The sequence below is a fragment of the Phyllobates terribilis genome, unplaced genomic scaffold (assembly GCF_046119375.1).
Source record: "Phyllobates terribilis strain yellow unplaced genomic scaffold, ASM4611937v1 Scaffold_2__4_contigs__length_985480577, whole genome shotgun sequence".
Taxonomy (NCBI): Eukaryota; Metazoa; Chordata; class Amphibia; order Anura; family Dendrobatidae; genus Phyllobates; species Phyllobates terribilis.
In genome coordinates, this window is record NW_027362762.1 from 368,195,616 (window position 1) to 368,222,715 (window position 27,100).

At 41.0% G+C, this 27,100-nt stretch overlaps 1 protein-coding gene across 11 annotated transcripts in view; it reads left to right on the forward strand.

Annotated features, from left to right (window-relative positions):
• DMD (dystrophin) overlaps nucleotides 1-27,100 on the forward strand; it is a 3,940,859-nt gene that overhangs the window by 1,382,866 nt on the left and 2,530,893 nt on the right. For all 11 annotated transcript variants that reach the window (XM_073664716.1, XM_073664719.1, XM_073664714.1 and 8 more), the window contains 2 exons: nucleotides 17,976-18,164; nucleotides 23,176-23,357. In XM_073664716.1, the coding sequence (XP_073520817.1) occupies nucleotides 17,976-18,164; nucleotides 23,176-23,357 (371 nt within the window). The remainder of the gene's footprint in view (nucleotides 1-17,975; nucleotides 18,165-23,175; nucleotides 23,358-27,100) is intronic.

Genomic DNA, 27,100 nt, shown 5'->3' on the forward strand with positions numbered 1-27,100 from the left:
CACTCAGCGCTTCAGCGGGAGAATTCTCACGCTGAAGCGCTGAGTGCAGGAGAATTTTCCCACGCTGTCAGTGACGTGCATGAGGTGAGCCGAGTTCATTGGACATGAACTCGGCTCATCTGGATGTCGTCACAGAGAGACGCTGAGCAGCGCAAGTAAGCCTGCGCTTCTCAGTGTCTGCGGGATGAGAGGCTGGATGGCAGCGTTCTGCTGCGGTCCAGCCTGTCATCTCGATGTAGCAGAGCTGAAGCTGTCGTGGGAACCATGGAAAGGTAAGGATGAGGTTGCTTTATTATTTTTCTTTTATTGCAGGAGATCGTTGGCTTCAGCTGGAATGGGCGTGACGGTAAGTATGGTTTAATTTAGAACAATAAAGGATTGTGTCTTTATTTCAATTAAAGGACTTTATTCTGGGTGTTTGTGTTTTTTTTAACTTTGACTATGGGGTTAGTAATGGGGGTGTCTTATAGACGCCTCTCCATTACTAACCTGGGCTTGATGTCAGCTGGCATTATAAGCTGACATCAACCCCAACCCTATTACCCCCTGCCACCGCACCAGGGCAGCGTGGAAGAGCGAGGCTAAGTGCCAGAATTGGCGCATCCTATGAATGCGCCATTTCTGGGGCGGCTGACGGCTGGTGTTTCTAGCCTGGGAGGGGGCCAATATTCATGGCTCCCTTCCTGGGCTATTAATATCAGCCCCCAGCTGTCTGCCTAGCCTTTGCTAGCTATTAAATTAGGGGGGACCCCACGTCATTTTTTTGGGGGGGTCCCCCATTTTAATAGCTAGTAAAGGCTATGTATTCAGCTGGGGGCTGATATTAGTAGCCTGGGAAGCTCCGTGGGTATTACCCCCTTCCCAGGCTTCAAACATCTGCCCCAGCCGTCTGCTTAACCTCCGCTAGAGCCTAAAATTAAGGGGAACCCCACGCCAATTTTTTTAATAATAAATCCTTTATTTTAATACTAAATGACAAGTACAGTAACCAACACTATCACTGTACTTCATATATATGTGACTGACATGTTTCTATCTATCTAATCTATGTGTGAAGCTCTATTCTGTCTGTTATAAATTGTCGGGTACAGATGCTGAATTGCAGGCCGGCTTTTTTAAAGAGACGGTGCATGAAAACACTATTATTTTTTTTGATAAATCCTTTACGCTAAATGACAAGTACAGTAAGCAACACTGTCACTGTACTTCGTATATATGTGGCTGACATGTTTCTATCTATCTAATCTATGTATGATGCTCTATTCTGTCTGTTATAAATTGTCGGGTACCGCTGCTGAATTGCCGGCCGGCTTTTTTAAAGAGACGGTGCATGAAAACACTATTATTTTTTTTGATAAATCCTTTACGCTAAATGACAAGTACAGTAAGCAACACTATCACTGTACTTCGTATATATGTGGCTGACATGTTTATATCTATCTAATCTATGTGTGAAGCTCTATTCTGTCTGTTATAAATTGTCGGGTACAGATGCTGAATTGCCGGCCGGCTTTTTTAAAGAGACAGTGCATGAAAACACTATTATTTTTTTTGATAAATCCTTTACGCTAAATGACAAGTACAGTAAGCAGCACTGTCACTGTACTTCGTATATATGTGGCTGACATGTTTCTATCTATCTAATCTATGTATGATGCTCTATTCTGTCTGTTATAAATTGTCGGGTACCGCTGCTGAATTGCCGGCCGGCTTTTTTAAAGAGACGGTGCATGAAAACACTGTTATTTTTTTTGATAAATCCTTTACGCTAAATGACAAGTACAGTAAGCAGCACTTTCACTGTACTTCGTATATATGTGGCTGACATGTTTATATCTATCTAATCTATGTGTGAAGCTCTATTCTTTCGGTTCTAAATTGTCGGGTACCGGTGTATGCCGCTGCTGAATTGCCGGCTTTTCATGTTTCACTGTTGGCACTGTTCCCATCGATTTGGGCAATCACTGTAATGCCACAACCACCATGGCTGTGGCATTACAGTGAGTGGCAGACAATCCCTGCATGATTGGTGCTCTAAATAGCGCCAGACATGCAGGACACGCTTTTGGTGCACGAACAGTTATCGAACATAACCTCGAACAGCCGAATTTTTTGCAAATCGTTCGGGTTCGTCGAACAACTCGAACACCGCCCAAAACAGCTCGAATTTGAGATTGGCAAACAGTTCTAGTCGAACACCGCTCATCTCTACTTTTTATTAAAGACGTCCGCATAAGACCACTAGGGAACCGGAAGACCAGGTAGATTGGCTGGGGTAGGAGAAGGACGAACAGGATGGACGGGAACTAAACATGTCTTATGGCAGTCCTGTCCCCAGCGAAGGACTTCTCCGGTCTGCCAATCAAGCACGGGTGCATGTTTCTGAAGCCAAGGTAAGCCTAGCAAGAGGGTGTGAGAGAGTCCAGGCAGAACATGAAAGAAGATGCTCTCTGAGTGCAGCATTCCCACCTGCAGGGTTATGGATTTGGTGATGAGTTGGATGGGATGTGGTAAGAGGCCCCCATCTATGGCAGTGACAAATAAGGGTACAGCTAGAGGTTTGGTGGGAATGCGGTATTTCTCTGCCAGGGACTGAGAAATGAGATTTACGGCAGCTCCAGAGTCAAGTTGGGCTAGTTCAAAATAACTGTTCTCCCCGCAGATGATAGAGACTGACAGCAACAGAGATGGAGAGGGTTTACTCTTTTCTAGGACGACCTCTCTGAGCGATCCAAGACACAGGCATTTCCCGACCTCTCCGGGCAGGAACAGATCCGGTGCTCCTTACTGCCACAGTAGAAGCAGCTCCCCTCGGCTCGGCGTAACTCTTGACGGGTCTTGACCACCTTGGTCTGGTCGACCTGCATAGGCTCGGGTGAGTGCGCCTGGGGAGTAACGGGAGAAGTGACGGGTTTCTGGAAGGTAGGGGCTAGACGTGGAAACCTCCTCTCATGGGTGACCTCTTTGGCACGCTCCTGGAACCGGATGTCTATCCGGGTGGCAAGAGTTATTAAGTCGTCGAGAGTGGTAGGAATGTCCCGACCGGCGAGTTCATCTTTAATACGGCCGGACAGACCCTCCCAAAAGACAGACACCAGGGCGTCGTTATCCCAGGCCAGCTCCGAAGCAAGGGTATCGAACCGTATGGCATATTGGCCCACGGTGAGATTTCCTTGACGGAGGCGTAGCAGAGATGATGCGGATGAGGTCTTCCGTCCTGGTTCGTCGAAGACTTTCCGGAAAGCCATGAGAAAGGCTGGCAGGTTGGACACCAGGGGGTCTCCTCTCTCCCATAGAGGATTTAGCCAAGCCAGTGCCTCTCCCGTGAGATGGGACATGATGAAGGCTACTTTGGCTCGGTCGGTGGAAAACTGGTGTGCCAACAGTTCGAAGTGCAGAGTGCACTGTTTAATGAAGCCCCGTGCCTGGCTGGGATCTCCGCCAAAACGAGGAGGAGCGGAGAGGTGGGGTCCGGGAAGAGATGCCATGGTGTTGATGGGCTGCAGCGGTGCCGGGGTAGTAAGTGTGCGTGTGGAGGCAGCTCCCGAAGAGGTAGACAATGTGTCCAGGCGGGAGTTAACACTACGCAGATGACTCAGGATGGACTCCTGTTGGGACATCTGATGGGAAAGTTCATGACACAAGTCCGAGAGCGAGAGAGCTTGGGTGCCACCGGGTTCCATGGCCCGAGCAAACTGTAACGGGTCTGGGAGGTGGAACCTCTGAGCAACGATACAAAGGGGCAGTCCTTGTAAGGAAGCGGGTGGCTCCTAGGGTAGGCGGGCAGGTAGTCACGGCAAGTGACGGGGACAGTTTCTGGGTAGATGGGCAGGAGGTCACGGCAAGTGACGGGGACAGTCTCTGGATAGAAGGGCAGGAGGTCACGGCAAGTGACAGGGACAGTCTCTGGGTAGAAGGGCAGGAGGTCACGGCAAGTGACGGAGACAGTCTCTGGGTAGAAGGGCAGGAGTTCACGGCAAGTGACAGGGACAGTCTCTTGACAGGCGGGTGGTCACGGCAAGTGACGGCTAAGCCTCCAGATAGGCTAGCAGGCGGGTAGCAGGTGGACGCTCCCAGGTGAGCGGGCAAGAGTCTCTGGACAGGCAGGTGGTCACAGCAAGTGATGGCTAAGCCTCCAGGTAGACTAGCAGGCAGGTAGCAGGTGGACGCTCCCAGGTGAGCGGGCAAGAGTCTCTGGACAGGCAGATGGTCACAGCAGGTGACAGCAGAGCCTCCAGGTAGGCTAGCAGGCAGGTAGCAGGCGGACGCTCCCAGGTGAGCAGGTAAGAGTCTCAGGACAAGCAGGTGGTCACAGCACGTGACGTCAGAGCCTCCAGGTAGGCTAGCAGGCAGGTAGCAGGCGGAGGCTCCCAGGTGAGCGGGTAAGAGTCTCTGGACAGGCAGGTGGTCACAGCATGTGACGGCAGAGCCTCCAGGTAGGCTAGCAGGCAGGTAGCAGATGAGCGCTCCCAGGTGAGCGGGCAATCAGATCCATAGACAGACTGGCAGGGCAGGTAGGTAGACTGTCGGACCGCAGGAATGCAAGTAGATAGACAAGTATCAGGCAGGTATCAAGCAGGAATCTGGCAGGTAACTGGCAAGTATCTGGTAACGGGACCTGAGGGCTGAAGCAGAGTGATAGGCTATGCAACAACACTGCTCGGGAACCTCCATTTTGGAGGAGGTGCCTTATATATGGTGAGGTCCTCCGGCCATTGGCCGGGGACTCCTTAGGACGGCACGCGCGGCCCCTTTAAGAGAGGGGGAGCGCGCGTGCGCGCCCTAAGCACAGTAGCCGGGAAGCAGCGCGCGCTGCCAGCAGAGTGGGAGGAAGACGCCGGGCACGGAGCGGAGAGGTGAGGGGAACAGCATCCCTGCCTAGCAGGAGGCAGGGAAGCCGACGCTACACAGAGAATTAGTTTTTCGGGCTACATTATCTCCAGCTAGGGCTTTGAGATGGACCCGGTGAAGGTTCAGGCTGTGCAGGAATGGCCTAGGCCTATTGGTTTAAAATCGATAGAAAGATTTTTGGGTTTCGCCAATTATTACAGAAAATTCATTAAGAATTTTTCTATAATTGTTAAGCCGCTGACCGATCTCACCAGGAAAGGTGCGAATACGGTCCAGTGGACTACTGAGGCCATTAAGCATTTGTGTATCTCAAGGAGAGGTTCAGTTCTGCCCCTATCCTTATTCAGCCTCATGAGACCAAGCCTTTTTTGGTTGAGGTTGATGCTTCTTCGGTGGGGGTCGATGCGGTTTTGTCTCAGGAGAACAAGGATGGGGTTCATCCCTGTGCTTCTTTTTCTAAAAAATTTTCTGAAACCGAACTTAATTACGATGTTGGTAATCGGGAATTGCTGGCTATCAAACTCGCATTTGAACATTGACGTCATTTCTTGGAAGGTGCTAAATTTCCCATTCAGGTTTTCACTGATCATAAGAATCTGATCTATCTAGTCAATCAGTAAATGTGAATAGCGGTACCAGAGCGCCAATAACAGGGCAAAAATATTAAAAGGACTGATTTATTAATACACACAACGCGTTTCATCAGGTTATGGCGCTCTGGTACCGCTATTCACATTTACTGATTGTCCTTTTCCCCCTGTTGGGGTGCGGTAGAGCTGCCTTTAATTTATTGTTCTTTCACCTGTGGGAGGAATTTAATTAGAATTTCTACCCTGATTTTCCAAGCTGCGCTACCCTAACCCCTCCGTAACGCTGCCGGGGGTGTTGGTGAAGCTGGGCGTCTATCTCGGCGTTACATGCTACTAACCTGACCACGTGATCCACCACCGAGAGATCAGGATCTGTGAACGCTGCTGGAAATAGATGACAGCCACCAACAGAGCGGAGCTTGTGGAGCTTTACACTGGGGTTGTGCAGAAGTGCACAACTTCATAAGGTTAGTAGCCATTCCCACACCCCTCTAACAATTGCAATACTGAGTCACCCATTGCACCTTGTTCTCTCCTCTCTTTACACGTCAGGCTAGGTGGGCACTGGTTTTTTCGCGGTTTAATTTTTCTTTTACTTACATCCCGGGTACTAAGAATGTTAAAGCTGATGCTTTATCTCGCAGCTTTTCTCCCATGGTTGGTACCGAGGAGGAGGAGAGCATTTTACAGGAAGGAGTTGTGATAGCAGCATTGGACTCCGTTTTAGAAGATGGGATTCTGAAAGCCCAGGAGGATGCCCCATCTAACACTCCACATGGGAGGTTGTTTGTACCTAGAACCTTTAGGAGAGGGTTGTTTGTGGAGTATCATGAGTCTCAGTTGGCAGGTCATCCAGGAATTTCTGAGACTAAGAGACTGGTAGGTCGCAGTTTTTGGTGGTCTGGGTGGCAGAAGGAAATCATTAAATGGGTGCATCAATGTATGGTGTGTGCTAGATCAAAGGCTTCACATGCTCCTGCTGCGGGGTTGCTTTGCCCTCTGTAGGTTCCTAGTGGAGCTTGGACGCATCTTGCAATGGATTTTATTACTGACCTTCCTGTGTCCGAGGGTTTCACTGTCATCTGGGTGGTCGTGGACCGTTTTAGCAAGATGTGTCACTTGGTTCCTTTCATTAAACTACCCTGCGCTAAGACACTCGCTAAGGCTTTTATAAAGGAAATTGTCAGACTCCATGGCGTTCCCACCGACATTGTTTCTGATAGGGGACCTCAGTTTGTGGCTCGTTTTTGGTGCGCCTTTTGTGACAGGTTGGGAGTCCATTTGTCATTTTCATCTGGGTATCATCCTGAGTCTAATGGACAGACAGAAAGAAAGAACCAGGATGTTGAGCAGTTTTTGCGTTGTTTTGTGGCAGACAATCAAGAGGAGTTTCTCCACTTGCTGAATTTGCTCTTAACAACCATACATCCTCTTCTGTTGGTTGTTCTCCGTTTTTTTGTTGTACTGGGAGACATCCGTCGTTTGGTTCGTTCTCCAAATTGGTGTCGGCTGTGCCGGAGGAGGAGAATTTTTCCGGTGATTTGGAGAGAGTTTGGACTGATGTACGTTGTAACCTTCAAGAGGCTAACAAAAAGTCTAAGAAGTATTCTAACAGGAAACGTCAAGAGGTTTTGTTTGCTGTTGGTGACATGGTTTGGTTGTCCTCAAAGAATCTGCGGTTGAGGATTCCTTCTATGAAATTGGGTCTGAAATTTGTGGGACCATTTAAGGTGCTTCAGGTGGTCAACCAGTCTGCTGTTAGGTTGGAGGTTCCCTCCTCCTGGAAGATTAATTCGGTGTTTCATGTTTCCTTGTTGAAAAAAGCTGATGTATCGGATAGGGATGCCACTGTCACAGTTCCTCCGGTGGTGGAAGAAGGTGAATATGAAATTTCTCGTATCCTGAATTCCAGAAGTCATAGAGGGAGATTGCAGTATCTCGTCGCTTGCAAAGGTTTCGGTCCTGAGGATAACTCCTGGGTAAGGGCAGATGATGTCTCTGCTCCTAGACTTATCAGAGCGTTTCACAGGAGGTTTCCTGATAGGCCTGGGCCTGGAGGATCCGGAGTATCCTCATAGAAGAGGGGGTACTGTTAGAACCCTCCTGTTATTTTTTTTTCTATTTTGTGGTCACGTGAACTGCTGCCTATTTATTCCAGCTCCGCCCTTCTGGCTTTGCTGGACTTCAGTGTTACTTTGACTCTTAATCTAGCCAGGTGCTTTGTACCTATCTCTATAGCTTGCTTGGTCATTGGACCTCTAAGCATTTTTGTCTGTTTGTCTTTTTGCTCCGCTACAACTTCTGCTAGGAGGTGTCCAATTTTGTCCCAGTCCTTAGTACTTTTAGGGACCCCTCCCTTATATCTATAGGTCTGCTTTTAGACTAGCTGAGGACGAAGGTGCGTCTGTTCACAAGGAACAGGTTGGCCGCTGCATCGTAGGGAATCAGCTTAGTCCTATTGTAGGGACAGTTTTCCTATCTGTCCTTAGTTCTTGTAGCAGATCATAACACATCTAGTGTGAATAGCTTGACTGACATACTGCAACAAAATGGAAAAAGAGTCCAATATTTTCCACGTTCAGGTTAAATTTCTAGATTTTTATTGCTGAAATATGGAACAGATCTGGCTTTAATCTGCAGTGAGAACAAGCAAATGGAGCAGAAAAATAGTGAACTCTGGATTGCTTTTTAAGCAAATAACCATGATTAAGATAAAAAAAAATTTCCCTGACCCCTGATATTTAGGGCTATGTCTACAAATATCTGTATGAACAGCAGCAGCAGGAATGTTTAATGGACCCTCTTGCACTATATGCACTGCAGTCTGCCACATACACTGCCTGTCTGCCTAATTCCTGCTATCACCACAGAATATATGCAGCTGGATTAGTCTTCAGAAGGGCTGTTAGTTCAGATGGATATATATATATATATGTTGTGGAATACCTACAGTACAGACCAAAAGTTTGGACACACCTTCTCATTTAAAGATTTTCTGTATTTTCATGACTATGAAAATTGTACATTCACACTGAAGGCATCAAAACTATGAATTAACACATGTGGAATTATATAGTTAACAAAAAAGTGTGAAACAATTGAAAATATGTCTTATATTCTAGGTTCTTCAAAGTAGCCACCTTTTGCTTTAATGACTGCTTTGCACACTCTTGACATTCTCTTGATGAGCTTCAAGAGGTAGTTACTGGAAATGGTTTTCACTTCACAGGTGTCCCCTGTCAGGTTTAATAAGTGGCATTTCTTGCCTTATAAATGGGGTTGGGACCATCAGTTGTGTTGTGCAGAAGTCTGGTGGATACACAGTTGATAGTCCTACTGAATAGACTGCTAGAATTTGTATTATGGCAAGAAAAAAGCAGCTAAGTAAAGAAAAACGAGTGGCCATCATTACTTTAAGAAATGAAGGTCAGTAAGTCTGAAAAATTGGGCAAACTTTGAAAGTGTCCCCAAGTGAAGTTGCAAAAACCATCAAGCGCTACAAAGAAATTGGCTCACATGAAGACCGCCCCAGGAAAGGAAGACCAAGAGTCACCTCTGCTTCTGAGGATAAGTTTATCTGAGTCACCAGCCTCAGAAATCGCAGGTTAACAGCAGCTCAGATTAGAGACCAGGTCAATGCCACACAGAGTTCTAGCAGCAGACACATCTCTACAACAACTGTTAAGAGGAGACTTTGTTCAGCAGGCCTTCATGGTAAATAGCTGCTAGGAAACCACTGCAAAGGACAGGCAACAAGCAGAAGAGACTTGTTTGGGCTAAAGAACACAAGGAATGGACATTAGACCAGTGGAAATCTGTGCTTTGGTCTGATGAGTCCAAATTTGAGATCTTTGGTTCCAACCACCGTGTCTTAGTGCGACGCAGAAAAGGTGAATGGATGGACTCTACATGCCTGGTTCCCACCGTGAAGCATGGAGGAGGAGGTGTGATGGTGTGGGGGTGCTTTGCTGGTGACACTGTTGGGGATTTATTCAAAATTGAAGGCATACTGAACCAGCATGGCTACCACAGCATCTTGCAGCGGCATGCTATTCCATCCGGTTTGCGTTTAGTTGGACAATCATTTATTTTTCAACAGGACAATGACCCCAAACACACCTCCAGGCTGTGTAAGGGCTATTTGACCAAGAAGGAGAGTGATGGGGTGCTACGCCAGATGACCTGGCCTCCACAGTCACCAGACCTGAACCCAATCGAGATGGTTTGGGGTGTGCTGGACCGCAGAGTGAAGGCAAAAGGGCCAACAAGTGCTAAACATCTCTGGGAACTCCTTCAAGATTGTTGGAAGACCATTTCCGGTGACTACCTCTTGAAGCTCATGAAGAGAATGCCAAGAGTGTGCAAAGCAGTCATCAAAGCAAAAGGTGGCTACTTTGAAGAACCTAGAATATAAGACATATTTTCAGTTGTTTCACACTTTTTTGTTAAGTATATAATTCCACATGTGTAAATTCATAGTTTTGATGCCTTCAGTGTGAATGTACAATTTTCATAGTCATGAAAATACAGAAAAATCTTTAAATGAGAAGGTGTGTCCAAACTTTTGGTCTGTACTGTATACTAACAGGACGTTCAATGGACCCTCTTGTGCTGTATCATGCACTGCAGTCTGCCACATACACTGCCTGCCTGCCTAACTCCTGCTATCACCACTGAATATATTCAGTTGAATTAGTCTTCAGAAGGACTGTTAGTTCAGCTGGATATATGTATATATATGTTGTGGAATACCTATGCTATCTATAAACAAGCAAATCTCTCCCTAGCTGAGCAGCAGCTCTCCCTACACTGCCTAATTCCGGGGTAGACTGTGACAAGCATGGCGGTGCCCCGTCTTTTATACACATGATGATGCTGTGCGGCCAGCCAATCACTGTAATGCCCACAACCAACATGGCTACGGCATTATAGTGCGTGGCAGGCAATCCCTGCATGTTCATTGGTTCTCTAAAGAGCGCCAAACATGCAGGGAGGGAATCTGAGTTCCCGCCCGAGCATCACTATGCTCGACGAGCTCGGCGAGTATTTCCGGGTTGCTCGGGCGTGTACCGAGCAGTTGCGAGCACGTTCGCTAATCACTAGTGGTCACATTACTACACAAATCCAATTGCGGAACTTATTATTTTTCTAAGATCTATTGAGTAAAATTAACTTTTGTTTACGAGAAAACTCCTTTAAAGGCTACCTCTCATTTCTCTTAACTTTTCAAAATAAGTATATTTACATATATTGACTATTGTATGACTTGTATCATATTTTTCACAATTTTTCCCCACTACATAATTTTTAGTACTGTCTAGTATAGTGGGTGAAGACTAGCTGTTATGATATCTCTGAAACACAGTGTACAGATGCAGATATACTCCAACTCTACTTTCTCCGTGTACTACTTGCTTAGAGTATGGAAGATAACATGAAGCACAGAGGATGTTATACAACAGTAATGAGCTGTGTGGCTGTGCATACAGCACTATAATGAGGAGACATAGTTGCTTGAAGTTTCAGCACAAATCTATGTGTGTATCACTGTGCTGAGTGCTCCCAACTCCTTCATCCACTCACATCTCAAACAGGATAATAGGAGATATAAACTTATACCTGGCACTTACACTTGTTTTGACTAAGGCGTAATGGTAAATTCAAGAGGCAATTGGGAAGAGGAAGAAGTGGTTTCTAGGTGGAGTGAGAATAAGACTTTTCTGATAAAATATGTTGTAAAGTGTCTCATATTTACTTGCAATATTGATTTATTCACAAAAAAAATGAAAAAAAAATCCTTTTAGCTCACCTTTCATATGAAGGCAAATGTAAATCAATGAGATGTGCAAGGACAACAATCCTGGTTGGAAAGGGATTAGCACAAAGTCAGAGAAAAAATCAGATGAGTTATCCAGCATTTGGTCACCGAAAGGATCCTTTCACAGACCAAGTGCATGACAACTCACCTATTTTTTCCTGACCAAATATTGATTTATGCAAAAATTGTTTGTAAGGACAGTGACCAGTTAATGCTAGGTATGTCCCAAGAGGAAAATAAAGTGCTTTCCTTGTCTGGTTTGTACAAGAAAATTTTTTATTGCACTTCATTGATCAAAACTGTGTCTTACAGTAGAACTCTTTTTCTCATAGAAACCATTCACATCTCAGCTTTCATTTTACAATAAGAATTAAAAGCGGATTTGTTATCAGATTTCACAATATAAATTGCATACACTACTAAATAGATCTTTTACACCTGAAGAGACTGGTGTAATTATTTAGAAAATCCATGTCAAAATGGCTGCATAGTTCTTTATGAAAGTTCACCAGTTCTAAGGGTATGTGCACACTGTCAGGAGCCGCCTGCAGCCTGACACCGCGGAATAGCCATGCGGCTTCCGCCCTCATTATGCAAATGAGAGGCGCCCTTTTTTTTTGTCACATGCGGACTTTCCTCATAGAGGTTATGTCTGTGAGGAAAGTGCACATGCAGACCCGAAAGAGAAATTGACATGCTGTGGGTCTGAAAGACGCGCCACATGTCAGTTTCCGCAGGTGATCCGCAGGTGCACAGAGACGCATAGTGGACATGGGATTTCTACAAATACCATCCACTTTGCTGTAACATCTGGCCACTGTGGGTTTGCTGCTGCATAGACACACAGCATTAAACCCGCAGCGGCTCCTGACCGTGTGCACATACCCTAAGAGATCTATTTAATAAAGTATTCACTTTGTATTGTGAAATCTGATGACAGATCTGCTTTAAGAAATAAATGAACCTTTACTGTCACTTGTACCTTCACTGGCTGTCAAAGCTTTGCAAAGCCCAGTAATGTTGTTGCAAGTAATTATATGCAACATGCTGCGTTCAATTTAACAAAGCACTTCCATAATGGTGCCCTCTGAAAGGAAATTAGTTAGCAGGTTTTTGTTAAGTAATCTGACAGCAGCATGATGTAGGGACAGAGACCCTTATTCCAGCAATGTATCACTTAGTTTACTGGGTGCAGCAGATGTTGAGCCCTGTGTACCCCACCTATGTTACTGATCAGCAGCTTTCTATACACATTTTATATTGATAGAAAGCTACCAATCAGTGGTTGAGGCTTGGTTGGACCAAGAGGCACAAGGCATCTTGTCCTGTAATGATAGTCTCCTGCTGATAAAACATTGATTATATTGAGACTAAACATGCAGTGTATTAAGTGACAAGCTACTGGAATCAGGATCTCAGTCCCTGCATCATAGTTCTCTCAAATTACATAACAAAAACCTGCTATACGCCATATCATTCAAAGAAAACCCAATTGTCTTTTTTATTAATTTCCAGACATTCCTGGTTTCCCGTTCTAGCAAACAAGATGCATGGTTAAACAGAAGCATATTGTGAATTGCAGTTGGTTATTAAATCTGATTGTAGATGAAAATTTTCACTTCCAGCATTTCTATAATGTTAAAATGTGTCATTCTTTCATTATCTATTGTCTTATTCAAACCACAGTGAAGAGAACCAGTGATCAGTTTTCCATGGCCCACGTTGTATTCGGACAACTCTTAACTACAGTACAGACCAAAAGTTTGGACACACCTTCTTATTTAAAGATTTTTCTGTATTTTCATGACTATGAAAATTGTACATTCACACTGAAGGCATCAAAACTATGAATTAACACATGTGGAATTATATACTTAACAAAAAAGTGTGAAACAACTGAAATTATGCCTTTTATTCTAGGTTCTTCAAAGTAGCCACCTTTTGCTTTGATAACTGCTTTGCACACTCTTGGCATTCTCTTGATGAACTTCAAGAGGTAGTCACCGGAAATGGTTTTCACTTTACAGCTGTGCCCTGTCAGGTTTATTAAGTGGGATTTCTTGCCTTATAAATGGGGTTGGGACCATCAGTTATGTTGTGCAGAAGTCAGGTGGATACACAGCTGATAGTCCGACTGAATAGACTGTTAGAATTAGTATTATGGCAAGAAAAAAGCAGCTAAGTAAAGAAAAACGAATGGCCATCATTACTTTAAGAAATGAAGGTCAGTCAGTCCGAAAAATTGGGAAAACTTTGAAAGTGTCCCCAAGTGCAGTTGCAAAAACCATCAAGTGCTACAAAGAATCTGGCTCACATGAGGACAGTCCCAGGAAAGGAAGACCAAGAGTCACCACTGCTTATGAGGACAAGTTTATCCGAGTCACCAGCCTCAGAAATAGCAGGTTAACAGCAGCTCAGATTAGAGACCAGGTCAATGCCACGAGACCAGGTCAATGCCACACAGAATTCTAGCAGCAGACACATCTCTTCAACAACTGTTAAGAGGAGACTTTGTGCAGCAGGCCTTCATGGTAAAATAGCTGCTAGGAAGCCACTGCTAAGGACAGGCAACAAGCAGAAGAGACTTGTTTGGGCTAAAGAACACAAGGAATGGACATTAGACCAGTGGAAATCTGTGCTTTGGTCTGATGAGTCCAAATTTGAGATCTTTGGTTCCAACCACTGTGTCTTTGTGCGAAGCAGAAAAGGTGAATGTATGGACTCTACATGACTGGTTCACACCGTGAAGCATGAAGGAGGAGGTGTGATGGTGTGGGGGTGCTTTGCTGGTGACACCGTTGGGGATTTATTCAAAATTGAAGGCATACTGAACCAGCATGGCTACCACAGCATCTTGCAGCGGCATGCTATTCCATCCGGTTTGCGTTTAGTTGGACCATCATTTATTTTTCAACAGGACAATGACCCCAAACATACCTCCAGGCTGTGTAAGGGCTATTTGACCAAGAAGGAGAGTGATGAGGTGCTACGCCAGATAACCTGGCCTCCACAGTCACCAGACTTGAACCCAATCGAGATGGTTTGGGGTGAGCTGGACCGCAGAGTGAAGGCAAAAGGGCCAACAAGTGCTAAGCATCTCTAGGAACTCCTTCAAGATTGTTGGAAGACCATTTCCGGTGACTACCTCTTGAAGCTCATCAAGAGAATGCCAAGAGTGTGCAAAACAGTCATCAAAGCAAAAGGTGGCTACTTTGAAGAACCTAGAATATAAGACATATTTTCAGTTGTTTCACACTTTTTTGTTAAGTATATAACTCCACATGTGTTAATTCATAGTTTTGATGCCTTCAGTGTCAATGTACAATTTTCAAAGTCGTGAAAATATAGAAAAATCTTTAAATGAGAAGGTGTGTCCAAACTTTTGGTCTGTACTGTATATCTTAATAAAAAAAGAGTAGCTGTACTAGGCGATTGGTCTCATCATATGTTAGATATTAAAGATGTTTTCTGGTTGGGTTAAATATATATGAAGAACATTTTCAATTTAGACATTTTATCTTCATTGGAAATGGCAAAACATATTGGCTGTTTGTTTAACCGCTATGATTTTTACCCATTATGATTGAGATAAAGTCTTAATGTACAGCAACTATTAACTGCAGGCGACACTTTTGTACGTGACTAAACAGGGGAAATTTCACTAGAAGAACATGTTGCCCTATCTCTTTAACCTAACTGTTGCATAGCTCACATCATATTGTTAAAAGGGTAATAATATTGCAAATAGACAAGAAAACATGGTAAATACACAATACCTCTATCTCCTAGCACAACAATTATAAATGCTCTGTGAAGTGTATCTGATTTCTTTTATAAGCTCTTAGCTTTACCCTGAGAAGCGTAACTTTTGTAATGGGAATTAGTCTTTGATAGCTGATATGTGGCTTAATTAAAAGTCAAGCAAAGCATAACCAGGGTCTGTACATTGAAAGGAGACCTAGGGTTCTTAATTAAAAATGTTCTTGTCTTTTCTTTAAAAAAACAACATTTCAAACCAAATTGGAATTCCATTTTTTGTGAACATTTCAATTTTTAATTGCAAAAAACTGACAATACCAAGTGTTGCTTAAAAAGCATGTTTCCCTGGTAATTTCTACACCTCGTTATCTGCTTGCACACCTGCTAAATATATGGTGCACTGGATATAATGTTTGTACGTTTTTGGCAATTATATAGCGATATCCATTTTTTTATCCATAGAGAAATAGATATAGAATATTTATCATTATCAGCTGCAGGATGATACATAAAATATAATGTTTTCAGAACTTTCAGGATAGACAAGTTATAACGAGAAAAACAGAATATCAATCAATAGACACCAACCAGATGTAACATTAAAACCACCTGTCTATTATCGTACAGGTCTCTCTATTGCCACCAAAGCAACTCTAACCATTCAAGGCATATACGCTCTACCTGGTACTAACACATTAACAACAGATCATTTATAATCTGTTAACTCTCAAGGACACAAGTAAATGTCTCTTGAACTTAATTGGGTTTTCTGGTCTAAAATGATAAGTCTGCAATCATTCTGTGTGACTACAGACTTATAAATCCACCCAGTGTATTCACTGTGCACTGCGAGGATTCACTGGTGTCTGCGCCGGGAGTGGTGGTCATGTAAGCATTATACATACTCCCGGCCAGAACCCAACTATTGGGCGTAGTATCACTCCATACACTTGTATAGAGTGAGGTCGCACTCACTGGATGGCTGCACTAGTCGGGTTCTGGCTGGGAGTATGGGTAACGCATACGTACCTTCCGGTCCTTGCTCAGAAACTGGCAAAACATCGCAGTGCACAGTGCCTGGGCTAGGAGGGATTCATAAGTCTGCAGTCACACAGAGTGACTGCAGACTTATCTTTTTAGACTGGACAACACCTTAAAATGGTTGTACGAGCTAAAATATTAAATTATACTAAAGAACCTTATGTTTTGGGAAACATATCATAAAAGAAATAGAGTATGACACTCAAAACACAATTAAAAGATACACTAATAGATGGCAAAGATATACTAAATGTTATCCTCCAATATAGGATGGACAGAACCCCTAATAACCATCATTCCTAAAAATATCAAAATATCCTCGCTCCTAAAAAAACATTTATAATATCACAAAACAAAAGTTCCTTATGAAGATGTAGTAGAAATATAAATATAACTAATAATTGTCCCAGCAATCACAAATACAATGATCTAAGAAAAGCTGTCAGATCTAAAACCATACTCTAAAAAGAATGTATGACAAGTAAAATGAGATATAGGAGCCTATTTATCAAAGTATTTTCTCCATTTTTCTGGTGTAAAACACTTTGAAGAGTCACAAGTATTTTAGCACATCACGAAGTTGCACAAAAACAAGTTTGAAAAAACTATGTCAAAATGGGCGGGAAAGAAAATATGGCTATACCCTTCAGTCAAATTCTACAAAAGTACTGACATTTCTTACACCAGAAATTCTACTCCATTACCTGACTAAAGTAGTATTAGCAGTGAGGCGTACAAAGGTGCACACCACTGATAAAATGGGCCAAATTCATTAAATTATGTTCGCCTCTAGAAGAATTTGGGTCATCATACTCCAGGGAGTCCTTCATTATCACAAACACAGCCATAAAAATATCAAATTGACCTTAAAAAAGCACTCCTCCTCCTCCTCCCATCATAGTTTTTATCCTCTAAATAAATTGCAGTCATCATATTATATAGCACTGTGTACATACAATTGCTCATTTTGCCTTTCTACCCAGACAATTATTCTTTTTCTCTGCTCTATATAGAAGCAGCAAGTTTCTTTTCCCCACGTTTATCATTCCCCTGTTCGACTCCTGACCCAGCTGCTCCCTCCTTCCTCTTTCTGGGGACTTTTGTGGTGACTCATGACTTCATACAGGGAAAATAGACTTCCTATTTCCACATAGAGCTTAGAAGGATTCAGCAAGTTAGTTTTTAATCGCGTGATGTCATAGACCTAATGGAAAAGAGAAGAAATAGCTGGGTAGAAAGGCAAAATGAGCAATTGTAAGTATACAGTGCCATATATAATATGATGCTTGTAATATATTAAGAGAATGAAATCTTTGATAGGAGTGATTCTTTAATGAAAAGGCCTCATAGTGTTTACAATGGATCCCAATAGTAGATAAACACACAGTGAGCAAAATAGACCTGACTAAATAGTATCAGTTGTAAAGGGAAAGGGGGAAGAGACTAGAGGGTAGACAGATATTCCACATGAGTATCACTCTGCAGCTTCCTCAAACATTTAGTCTTTTAGTTTTTTCTTTACACTAAAAAGCCTCATACAATGATGAATCCCAGATTTATCAGTTATTACAGGTTTAGAAGAAGCATCAAATAAAAGATGGATTTAAGTATATCCGTGTTTATCAAGCACAACTTATTTTGCCTGTTTCCAGGCTCTCAATACAAATCCTTTACCAACATATCATGCGCATAAATCCACTGGAGGAAAAAGCAATATCAGATAATGTAACACAGACAAAAAAAAGTATTTTTACTAAACAATTCTTCACTTTTCAACATTATATAGTGTAGAAAGTCGAGCAAAACCTTCCATTAAGAAAGGTTTTTTTTGTTTCTGGCATCATAAATGTGATAAATATACAGTTATTGTAAAGAAAAAAAATGATATTTATTTTTTATTATTATTGTCCCCGCAGAGAATGGAAGGCTTGGATGACAGACCATTAAGCAAATTAGTAATGGAACCAAGAACGGATCTAGAAAGTTATCAGTCATCACTGGAACAAGTGCTTACGTGGCTTCTTTCTGCAGAAGATGTTTTACAATGTCAAGGGCCAATATCTTACAATGTAGAAGGAGTAAAAGAACAATTTCATTCTCATGAGGTAAGTAGATGTCAAGTATAGCAAGTTTATATAGTTTTATCCTTTCTAATATTATATTTTAAAATATTAATATATTTTACAAAATAATGTTAATTCGGTTGTCAATGTTTGGTTTCCTTATATTGAAAAGAAAATCAAGAAATTCAATAAGAAATAAGGAACAGATAAAATAAGAGAAACAGAAGATAGATAGATATATACAGTAGATAGATAAATAGAGTAGATAGATATATTGATAGATAGATGGATAGAGTAGATAGATACAGATAGATAGATTACATAGATAGATAATAGATAGATAATAGATATGTGGATAGATAGATATCGCATAGATAGATAGATACATATATAGATAGATAGATAAATAATAGACATGTGGATAGATAGATATGGCATAGATAGATAGATAGATAGATAGATAGATAGATAGATAGATAATAGCTATGTGGAGAGATAGATAGATAGATAGATAGATAATAGCTATGTGGAGAGATAGATAGACAGATAGATAGATAGATAGATAGATAGATAGATAGATAGATAATAGCTATGTGGAGAGATAGATATGGCATGGATAGATAGATAGATAGATAGATAGATAGATAGAAGGATAGATAGATAGATAGATAGATAGATAGATGGGTAGAAAGATAGATAGATGGATGGATGGATAGATAGATAGATAGATAGATAGATAGATAGATAGATAGATAGATAGATAGATAGATTCTGCAGATAACTGCTGTCACAAACTTCTTCTGTTTCTAACCTTCTATATTGGGAAATGTCACAAGTCTTTGATGGATACGTCACAGTATGTGTGATACTCCTTGAAAATGTCAGTTGTGTCAGAACTACTGTAAGACTTCAGCTGTATAGTTGTGGCACTTATCAAACATTTCTTTACTATAATTTTGTCTACCATACTTACTGTACTGTGAATATACAGTTACATGCACAGCATAAACTAATGCATTTTGTAATTAGTTAGAACATCAATGGAGAAGATGGTGTTAAAAGTGTCTTCAGGATTAGGAGGCTTTCAGAAATACTGTTTTGATACAATTTTTAAAACTCCAAAACAAATAGATTAAAGATAGATGAAAATATGAATCTTTCCTATATCTCATGCTCACTTTATCATCTACTCCACATAAAATTCATAATACATGAAAACTGTATTCCCACTATAGCAGTCAGTACACTTTGCTGAAGATTTTCACTCCTATACTAAACTGACATGTTTGCCCCTCAAGCTGTTACCATTATCAGTTCCTACAGATGAGCCTCTTTCAATGTTCCACTAGTTTACCACCATACACAGTAACAGCTTCTACTGTTACAATGTATCTATCACACTAACTTTTGTCCATCATGGCAACATCCTATATTTCAATGTAAATTGTAGTTGGGAATTTTATCTTAAAGTAGTTCTACTATCAATGATAATGGTGTATATTAATCAATGCTGGTTAATTCTTAGACATTGAAAGCTTAGACTAGACTAAGGCTGTGTGCCCATGATGCGTTTTTAAGCGTTTCCACAGCGGCAAAAACGCTGCAGAAACGCTTAAAAAACGCATGGTAGAAGGCCTGCCATGTTCCCTAATGATAATCTGCATGTGCTGTGCACATACTGTGGAAATTTCCACTGCGGATTATCATTAAGGAAAAAAATGCAGCACTACCAATTGTTTTGCGGAATCGCGGCGTTTTAGCCGCCATTGACTTTCATTGGAAGGCATGGAATCCGCATCACTGCATATGTATATGCGCATTCCATGCGTTTCCATGTGCGGATGGTACCCGGGTGTGGAGGACAGGAGACTCTCCTCCGGACCCTGGTACCACAGAACTTGTAAAAAAAAAGAATAAAGTAAAATATAAATATTATACTTCTGATGGCCCCCGGTCTCCTTGTCTTCGCTTACCGGCAGATCGCGGTGGACTGAAGAACCTGCGTTGATGTCATTTAGTCATGTGACGGCAGGTCCTTCAGTGTACCGCGATCTGCCGGCAGCCAGGACGGAGCGAAGCAAGACTCAGGGGGGCATCAGAAGGTAAGTATAGATTTATTTTTTTATTTTTGACATTCTTTGGGGTCACACTATATTAATCCATGCCATTTGCATGGATTTATATAGTGTGACCAAGTTGTAAAGCACTTTCCAAGTGATGCTAAATTTGCTTGAAAAGCGCTTGTCAACCCGCATGCGGAAATGCATGTGAAGAACGCTTCACTTCCGCTTGTCCCTGGCAGGAAAAACGCATGTACAATCCGCATGTGTTTTTTCTGTCAGGGAGATGCAGAAACACTCAGGAAAAAATCCGGAGCATTTCTGCATCGTGGGCACATAGCCTAATAGTCCATTTTCTGACCAGTGGCGGTCTTTTAAATGCATGTTTACATATGTAGACCAAAATAAGTGATGTGCACTGAGCAATCTATACTAGATCATTCAGTGTACATAGCCTGCCATGATCTTTTCCTTTTTAACATTTCTTGTTCACAATAATCTTGCAGTGTAAATGCAGTTTAAGTACCAGATTTAAGAAAATTGTTCATGCAGTTTGATGAATGTCTAATCGTCTAGCTGAGATGAGAGAATATATTCAAGTGGAATTGAATTCTACTCAGATTTTACAGAAATTCACTTTTTTCAAAATGTGGATTTTTTTTAAAATTCGTTTAGCTTCAGAAAAATGGCTGTTGGGTGCTGAACAGTTAATAGCCATCAAAAGGTTAAAAATAATTGTAAAATGGTTATGCTCATCTTATCACTCATCTCTCTGGCTCATCCTCCTCTCACCATTCCCTGTTGAGTCCTCATTGCACACCTTTCAACATAGTCGCTTTTAGCAACAATATTCAATGAAAACTGAGCATTTATTTCTTATAGTACTATGAACAAATGGATTGGATGAATAATTTTGATAAATGAGACCACATTATAGTATTTTTTCCTTTAATAGACATTTGTAGAAATTTATTATTTATTTAAAGGGAATCTTTCACCACATTTAAGCTATCTAAACTATTAATATGGAATACAGGTTAAGGACTGCTTAAAAAAAGTCCTATCTGTATGTCTCATATCGGATGCCTTGTTGTGGATAAATCATCTTTTATCACTTTATGTAAATCCCCTCTTCCACACTATGGGGAGGACGCTGCCTGGAAGATAACTCTGCCTCCAGAGCTTGTTTTAAATAAAAGGAAAGTTACCAGTGTGAGACATGTAACTAACACAGGACAGGAGAACTGAAATTTGTCTTCTTGCAGACACATTTTCTGCAGCTCTCTGAGCTCTGCTGTATTGTAGCAATATTAAAATCATGTGTGCCTGTGGTATGGAAGCTGAGAGGAACCTGCAGATGTGTCAGGTATAATCACACACAGCTCTGCAGTGAGATCAGGAGAGCAGAGAGCGGCCATCACACATCACACTGGTAACTCCCCCTTCTTGTAAAATAAGCTCTGGAGGCAGAGTTATCTTCCAGGCAATGTCCTCCCCAGAGCCTGGAAGAGGGGATTTACATAAAGTGATAAAAGATGATTTCTCAGCAACAAGAAATCTGATATGAGGCATGCAGGTATCACTCTCCTCAGCAATCTATAACCTGTATGCACCTATTAATAGTTTAATTATGTCAAATGTCTCTTTAACAATTCAGACAAAAAGGGCTATAAGCTGTCGAGTATGGCTTATTTTTATAAATATCTTTTAACTATAAGATCATCTGATTGTCCCCTTGATGAGATCATAACAATTAGAGGTTATTAGAAAGAAAACTTAATAAGTGTCTTATTTTCCTACACTGCCACTAAAGGAGAAATTATGTATTACACTCATTAAAGGGAATCTGAAAGTTTCCCCAGGATCTCCAAACGTCCACCATGAATCTATTGCTATTTTTATTATTATCTTATTGATTGCTGTTGATGCCAAAATGCAATTTTATAACTGTGGTGGTGATATGCTAATTAGAGGTTGACTAGTCATGGGTGGGCATTGTCTTCCCTAGACCAGTCATCCCACTAGTCATATTGTCACGTCCTTGTGGGCATGAGTGACATGATTTACAAGAGCAGTGTCATCATCAATTCTTTGCAAATCTCAGTGGTAATGCAGGACTTAGCGAGCCGTTACCGCTGGCTCTCACAGCTGACTGTGTCCTACATCAAGATAGCCTCCTTGGGCATGGCAACACACCGATAAAGCCGGGCTACATATTCCTAGATGCAGAGATTTGCTACAGATCCAATCAGCAATGATTCTGCTCTTACAAAAAATGTCACTCACACTGACAGGGGTGTGATAAGATGATTAGTTGAATGACTAGTATGGGAAAAACAATGCCTCACTAATGCCACCACAGTAACAACATTTTTTTTAGTATCTGCATGAATCAATAAGATAATAAAGATAATAAAAAGGAATTGTTTGTTTGGAAAGGTTTCTAGCTGGTCTATACAGTACTGTGAATTAACAGGAATTAAAGATACTGAACTATTAATTCATAATCCCGTAATAGGCTATATGATTTTTTTCTAATAGGAAAATCACTTTAATTCATTACAATGGCCTCTTATCTAAATATCAGAATTAAATATTAAACTATTGTTTAACAGAATCATAAATAATTTTAAGCATTATTCATATCCATGCCTATGTGATATTCGTGCTTCATACATGTGTAATCCCTAATTACTTTACTATTTTTTGTGTGGCAATTATATCTCCTTTTGAAACTGTGAATTCATAAAACAAATGAATAAACATACTGTATGTTGTAGAAGAAAATAAAAATGTATTACTGCATTACCTTGTTCTACGAAACAGATTCCATTAGAGATGTGGAAATTATATTTTTCTGCTGTTTCTTAGTCCTTTAGCAGTTTAGCATCTATGTTAGGTTAGAAATCAGCTTTATATCCTAGCATATAATTATTTTGAGATAAAATGTAACTATTCTCAGTTCCTGCTGTAAAGCTTTGCTTCGTTTGTAGGGCTTTATGATGGAATTAACATCTCATCAGGGAAATGTTGGAGGAGTTTTGCAAGCTGGAAGTCAACTACTGTCTACTGGGAAACTTTCTGATGATGAAGAAAATGAAATTCAGGAACAGTTGAATCTCCTCAATTCACGTTGGGAAAGTCTCAGGTTGGCAAGCATGGAAAGGCAGAGCAAGTGAGTAATAACTTGGTGTTATTCCATAAAGTCCATAAATTTGTTTTTACTGCTTTCTTGGTACATAAAATATATTATTTTAGTCTAGTGAAAGACTTATCAAAATGTTTACTCGTGCATCAATCTTTATTAGTTCTGCACACAAGAGACAGGTGGTTTTAGAAGAGCGAATTATGAAATTGCTTCCAAAAGAATGCACAAAAAACAAGTAGGAAATGATATTTGTATACAGCTGGGGTGTACTGCCGGGGTTACTTAGCATGTAGAGTTGGCAAAAATTTTGAGGACTAACTTATGGTACCTACAAAGCATGATGTCTAGTTAACAGGAACACTTGTTCATGCCTTCACTGTGAAGAAAAAAATAAAAGAAAAAAAGCAAACACATGTATTATAGCAACTATGCTTTCTAGAATGTGTAATGTAAAGAATAAATAGAGTAGGCGGTAATCCTGCAGTTTGTATAACACTATAACAGCAATTGATTAAAAAGTAAAAATAATTGACAATATCAATTCTTTTATTGAAACACACTTGTTAATTTAGATCTCTCCTCATTTAATCCCTATTTATTCCGCTATGTTTTAATATAACTGTGCAGGTTTCATGTATCTTCAGCCTTCTAAGATTACTTCTATTAAAATAATATAAATGATCATGTTCTGTAGTAAAAAGTAATATTAATATGGGAATTATACATAATTTACATACCAATATGTTTAATTAAGATATGACCATCTTACAACAGAGAAATGTAGCCATATTGTTTTTCACTTTTGTATCAGGATCCCAACTAGATATATTGAAAATCATCACCTTTATATCACCATCACTTTTAACAGTTTAATTACTAAAGTCGCACAACACTAACTTCTAGATAGTGTTCTTTTTTTAGTAATATTTTGGACTTCTCTAATGGGTCTTACTGTCACGTGTGTGTCAGAAGTGAAAGACAGTGGCCCTGCAGTTGGTTGCAGGAGAACCCCATGTTTGGCATTACAGACATCGTCTTAGAGGTAGTTTCTAGGACCCAGCGGCTACATTTCTAATGTAAATTAATCCCTGGCCTGGATGTATAAATACCTGGTGTGTTCTAGAGGGAGGTACCGGCGATATTCATTACTACTGGTGAAGGCTTTAGCAAGAGCAGTACTTTGTCCTCTCTGGAGCTTGAGGACATGTGCTCATTTGTCTGGAGTCGTCTAAAGCTAAGCAATTTCCCCCTGTTTGTCCTTCCTTGTTGTCTATAGTGTTTAGTGGAGATCAACTAGTGCTCATCTCCTCCCTTCCCTAGCCTAAGTCAAAACGCCCAGGAAAGACAAGGCAAGGTATGCGTGCGACGATTGGTGAAGAGCTAATACAGGGACATTAGGGGAGACAGGGTGACGCTAGGTCAACCTAGGAAGTTTCCACTTCTCCCCCTTTCACTAGAGTCTGGGCTCCCTTTACCTCTTCCCTTTGTGTTGCACTAAGTCTTTCCCACACCTTGCGTAACACTTACCCAATAAGGACAGTATAAATGTTTTTCCTATTATAGTCAAATTCTATTTGCATCACCTTGCTAATGCCACCCACACTTACACTCCAGGGTCAAAAAATATAACAAAGATTAACGAAGTTTAGAACAAAAAAAACAAAAAACAAGTCATATGTTAAGATTAAAAAAAGAAACGTTTTTAATTTCATATAAAAAAACAGCCCCCTATTAGCTACAGGATGTGGTTGTGCTAGGCAATATGGTAAAGCTTTAATAATTTATAGCTCCCTGAAAGATTTTTTTTTAAGAATTATTTGGTGCTGCTCATTACTACATTGGAGGCGAGTAGTGCCGATGACTTTGCGACTCCATATACTTGCCAAGATGCATTCACAATTGGCAGGTTTTATACAAATGCCCAGTTCATTAGAGTAGGACATGTGCTGATTGTGCATGTATCTTGGCAGCTATGTGGGATAGTACTGTCATTGTCACAACTCGCATCCAATGTGTAAGTGAGCAACACCAGACAACACCTTTAATGGATTGAAACATAACAGATCCTGTGTGAGCCATGAATTTTTAGTGTTTTTTTTTTCTTGACTCCCTCTACCTAAAACAAGGAAACCTGAAGAGAATCATGACATTTGCCATTAGAAAAAAATCCAATTGCTAAAAAATAAAAAAGTAAAGGAAATGTTTGCCATAATAAAACTGAATACCATAGAGATAATCTCTGAATGAAACAGAGGCCTATTTGAATAATTCAATTTTAAAAGTCAATTTATACATTTTTTCTCACTTCCCCTATTAAGTAAAATTAACAACCCCAATTACTGTACATACATAGATATAATAGTTTTCTGATGTTAAATACAATTATTTTTTTCAAAATTAAAAATAGTGGCAGCAAAAAAATTTAATAAAGTAAAAAATTCATTCTGTGGAGATATTTTTGCAGTATGTGCACTGATTTCTGCAATCCCTAGGAAAACAAATTGAACATTTGCAGAGATATCTGCTACAAATTTGTCATGAGTGAATATACATTGTGAGTGATTGGGGATCTACTGATTTGTCGGTCTCATGTATTTTTTCAACAGGGGACAACATAACTCTTTTATTTTTCTCAAATATTATAAACTATATATGCAGCAGGTGAAATAAATATTGAACACATCACCAATTTTCTAAGCAAATATATTTCTAAAGGTGCTGCAAGAAATTCTCAGCAGATGTCAGTAAAAATCTATCCAATCCACGCAGGCAAAGAAATTAAACCATAGATGTCCATACATTCAGTTATGAGTATAAATAATAAGAAATGACTAGTGATGACAGAGCACTAAAATGCTCGGGTACTCATTGCTCGGGTTGAGCAAATTGGAATGCTCGAGCGCTCGCTCCGAGTAAAGAGCCCAATGTAAGTCTATGGGAAACTCAAGCATTTTTCTGGTGGTTCCCCCTGGCTGTGTGCAGAGGGCCTAAAAATTGCCCAAATCGATGGGAACAGTGCTCAAGTGACATGGGAACAGCATGGGGAAGACCCCTGGAAGCATTTCTGACTCCCAGGTCACTGTTGTCAACAATGTTGTCAGAGGTATTTCACCACTTTTACGGACTCACAGTAAAACACCCAAAAACAAAACCAAAATGGATTTTCCTGAGAAATATGTTAAGGAACATCCTTTCCAGGGTAATGACTTGTATAAAAGGCAAAATAAATATACAAAAACAAAAATGCTCCTCCACACCTTGGGCTATGTTCACACGTATCGTTTTTGATGCATTTTTGCACTTTTGCATTGCTTTCAACCAAGACAATTGCATTCACTGGGAAATGTCATTTTAACATTTTACAACCTTATCTGGCCATGTGGTGTGTCACATGGGAACAGCATGGGGAAGACTCCTCGAAGCATCTCTGACTCCCAGGGCACTGCCTAAAGCTGTGGTCATCTCAACAGATGTGATCCTATATTACTGCAGTAATAATACAGACATTTTTGGCAACGTGAAAAATCTTAAACTCCATTTAAAATGGGCATGTGTGTGTCAAGGGACAGGGAAGTGGACGTAATGGTGATTGTGATAGTGCATGCTGAGGCAGTGGGCAAGATGAAACTGTGCCTGCTGAGGGAGCACAACAAACACGTCATGTCGAACTACCTTACTGTCCCAATTTCTAGAGGGCCGCAGAATACTACTATTAAAGCCACAGCAGTGTGAAAAGGTTGTTGGTTGGGTAGCAGATAATGCTTCCAAAC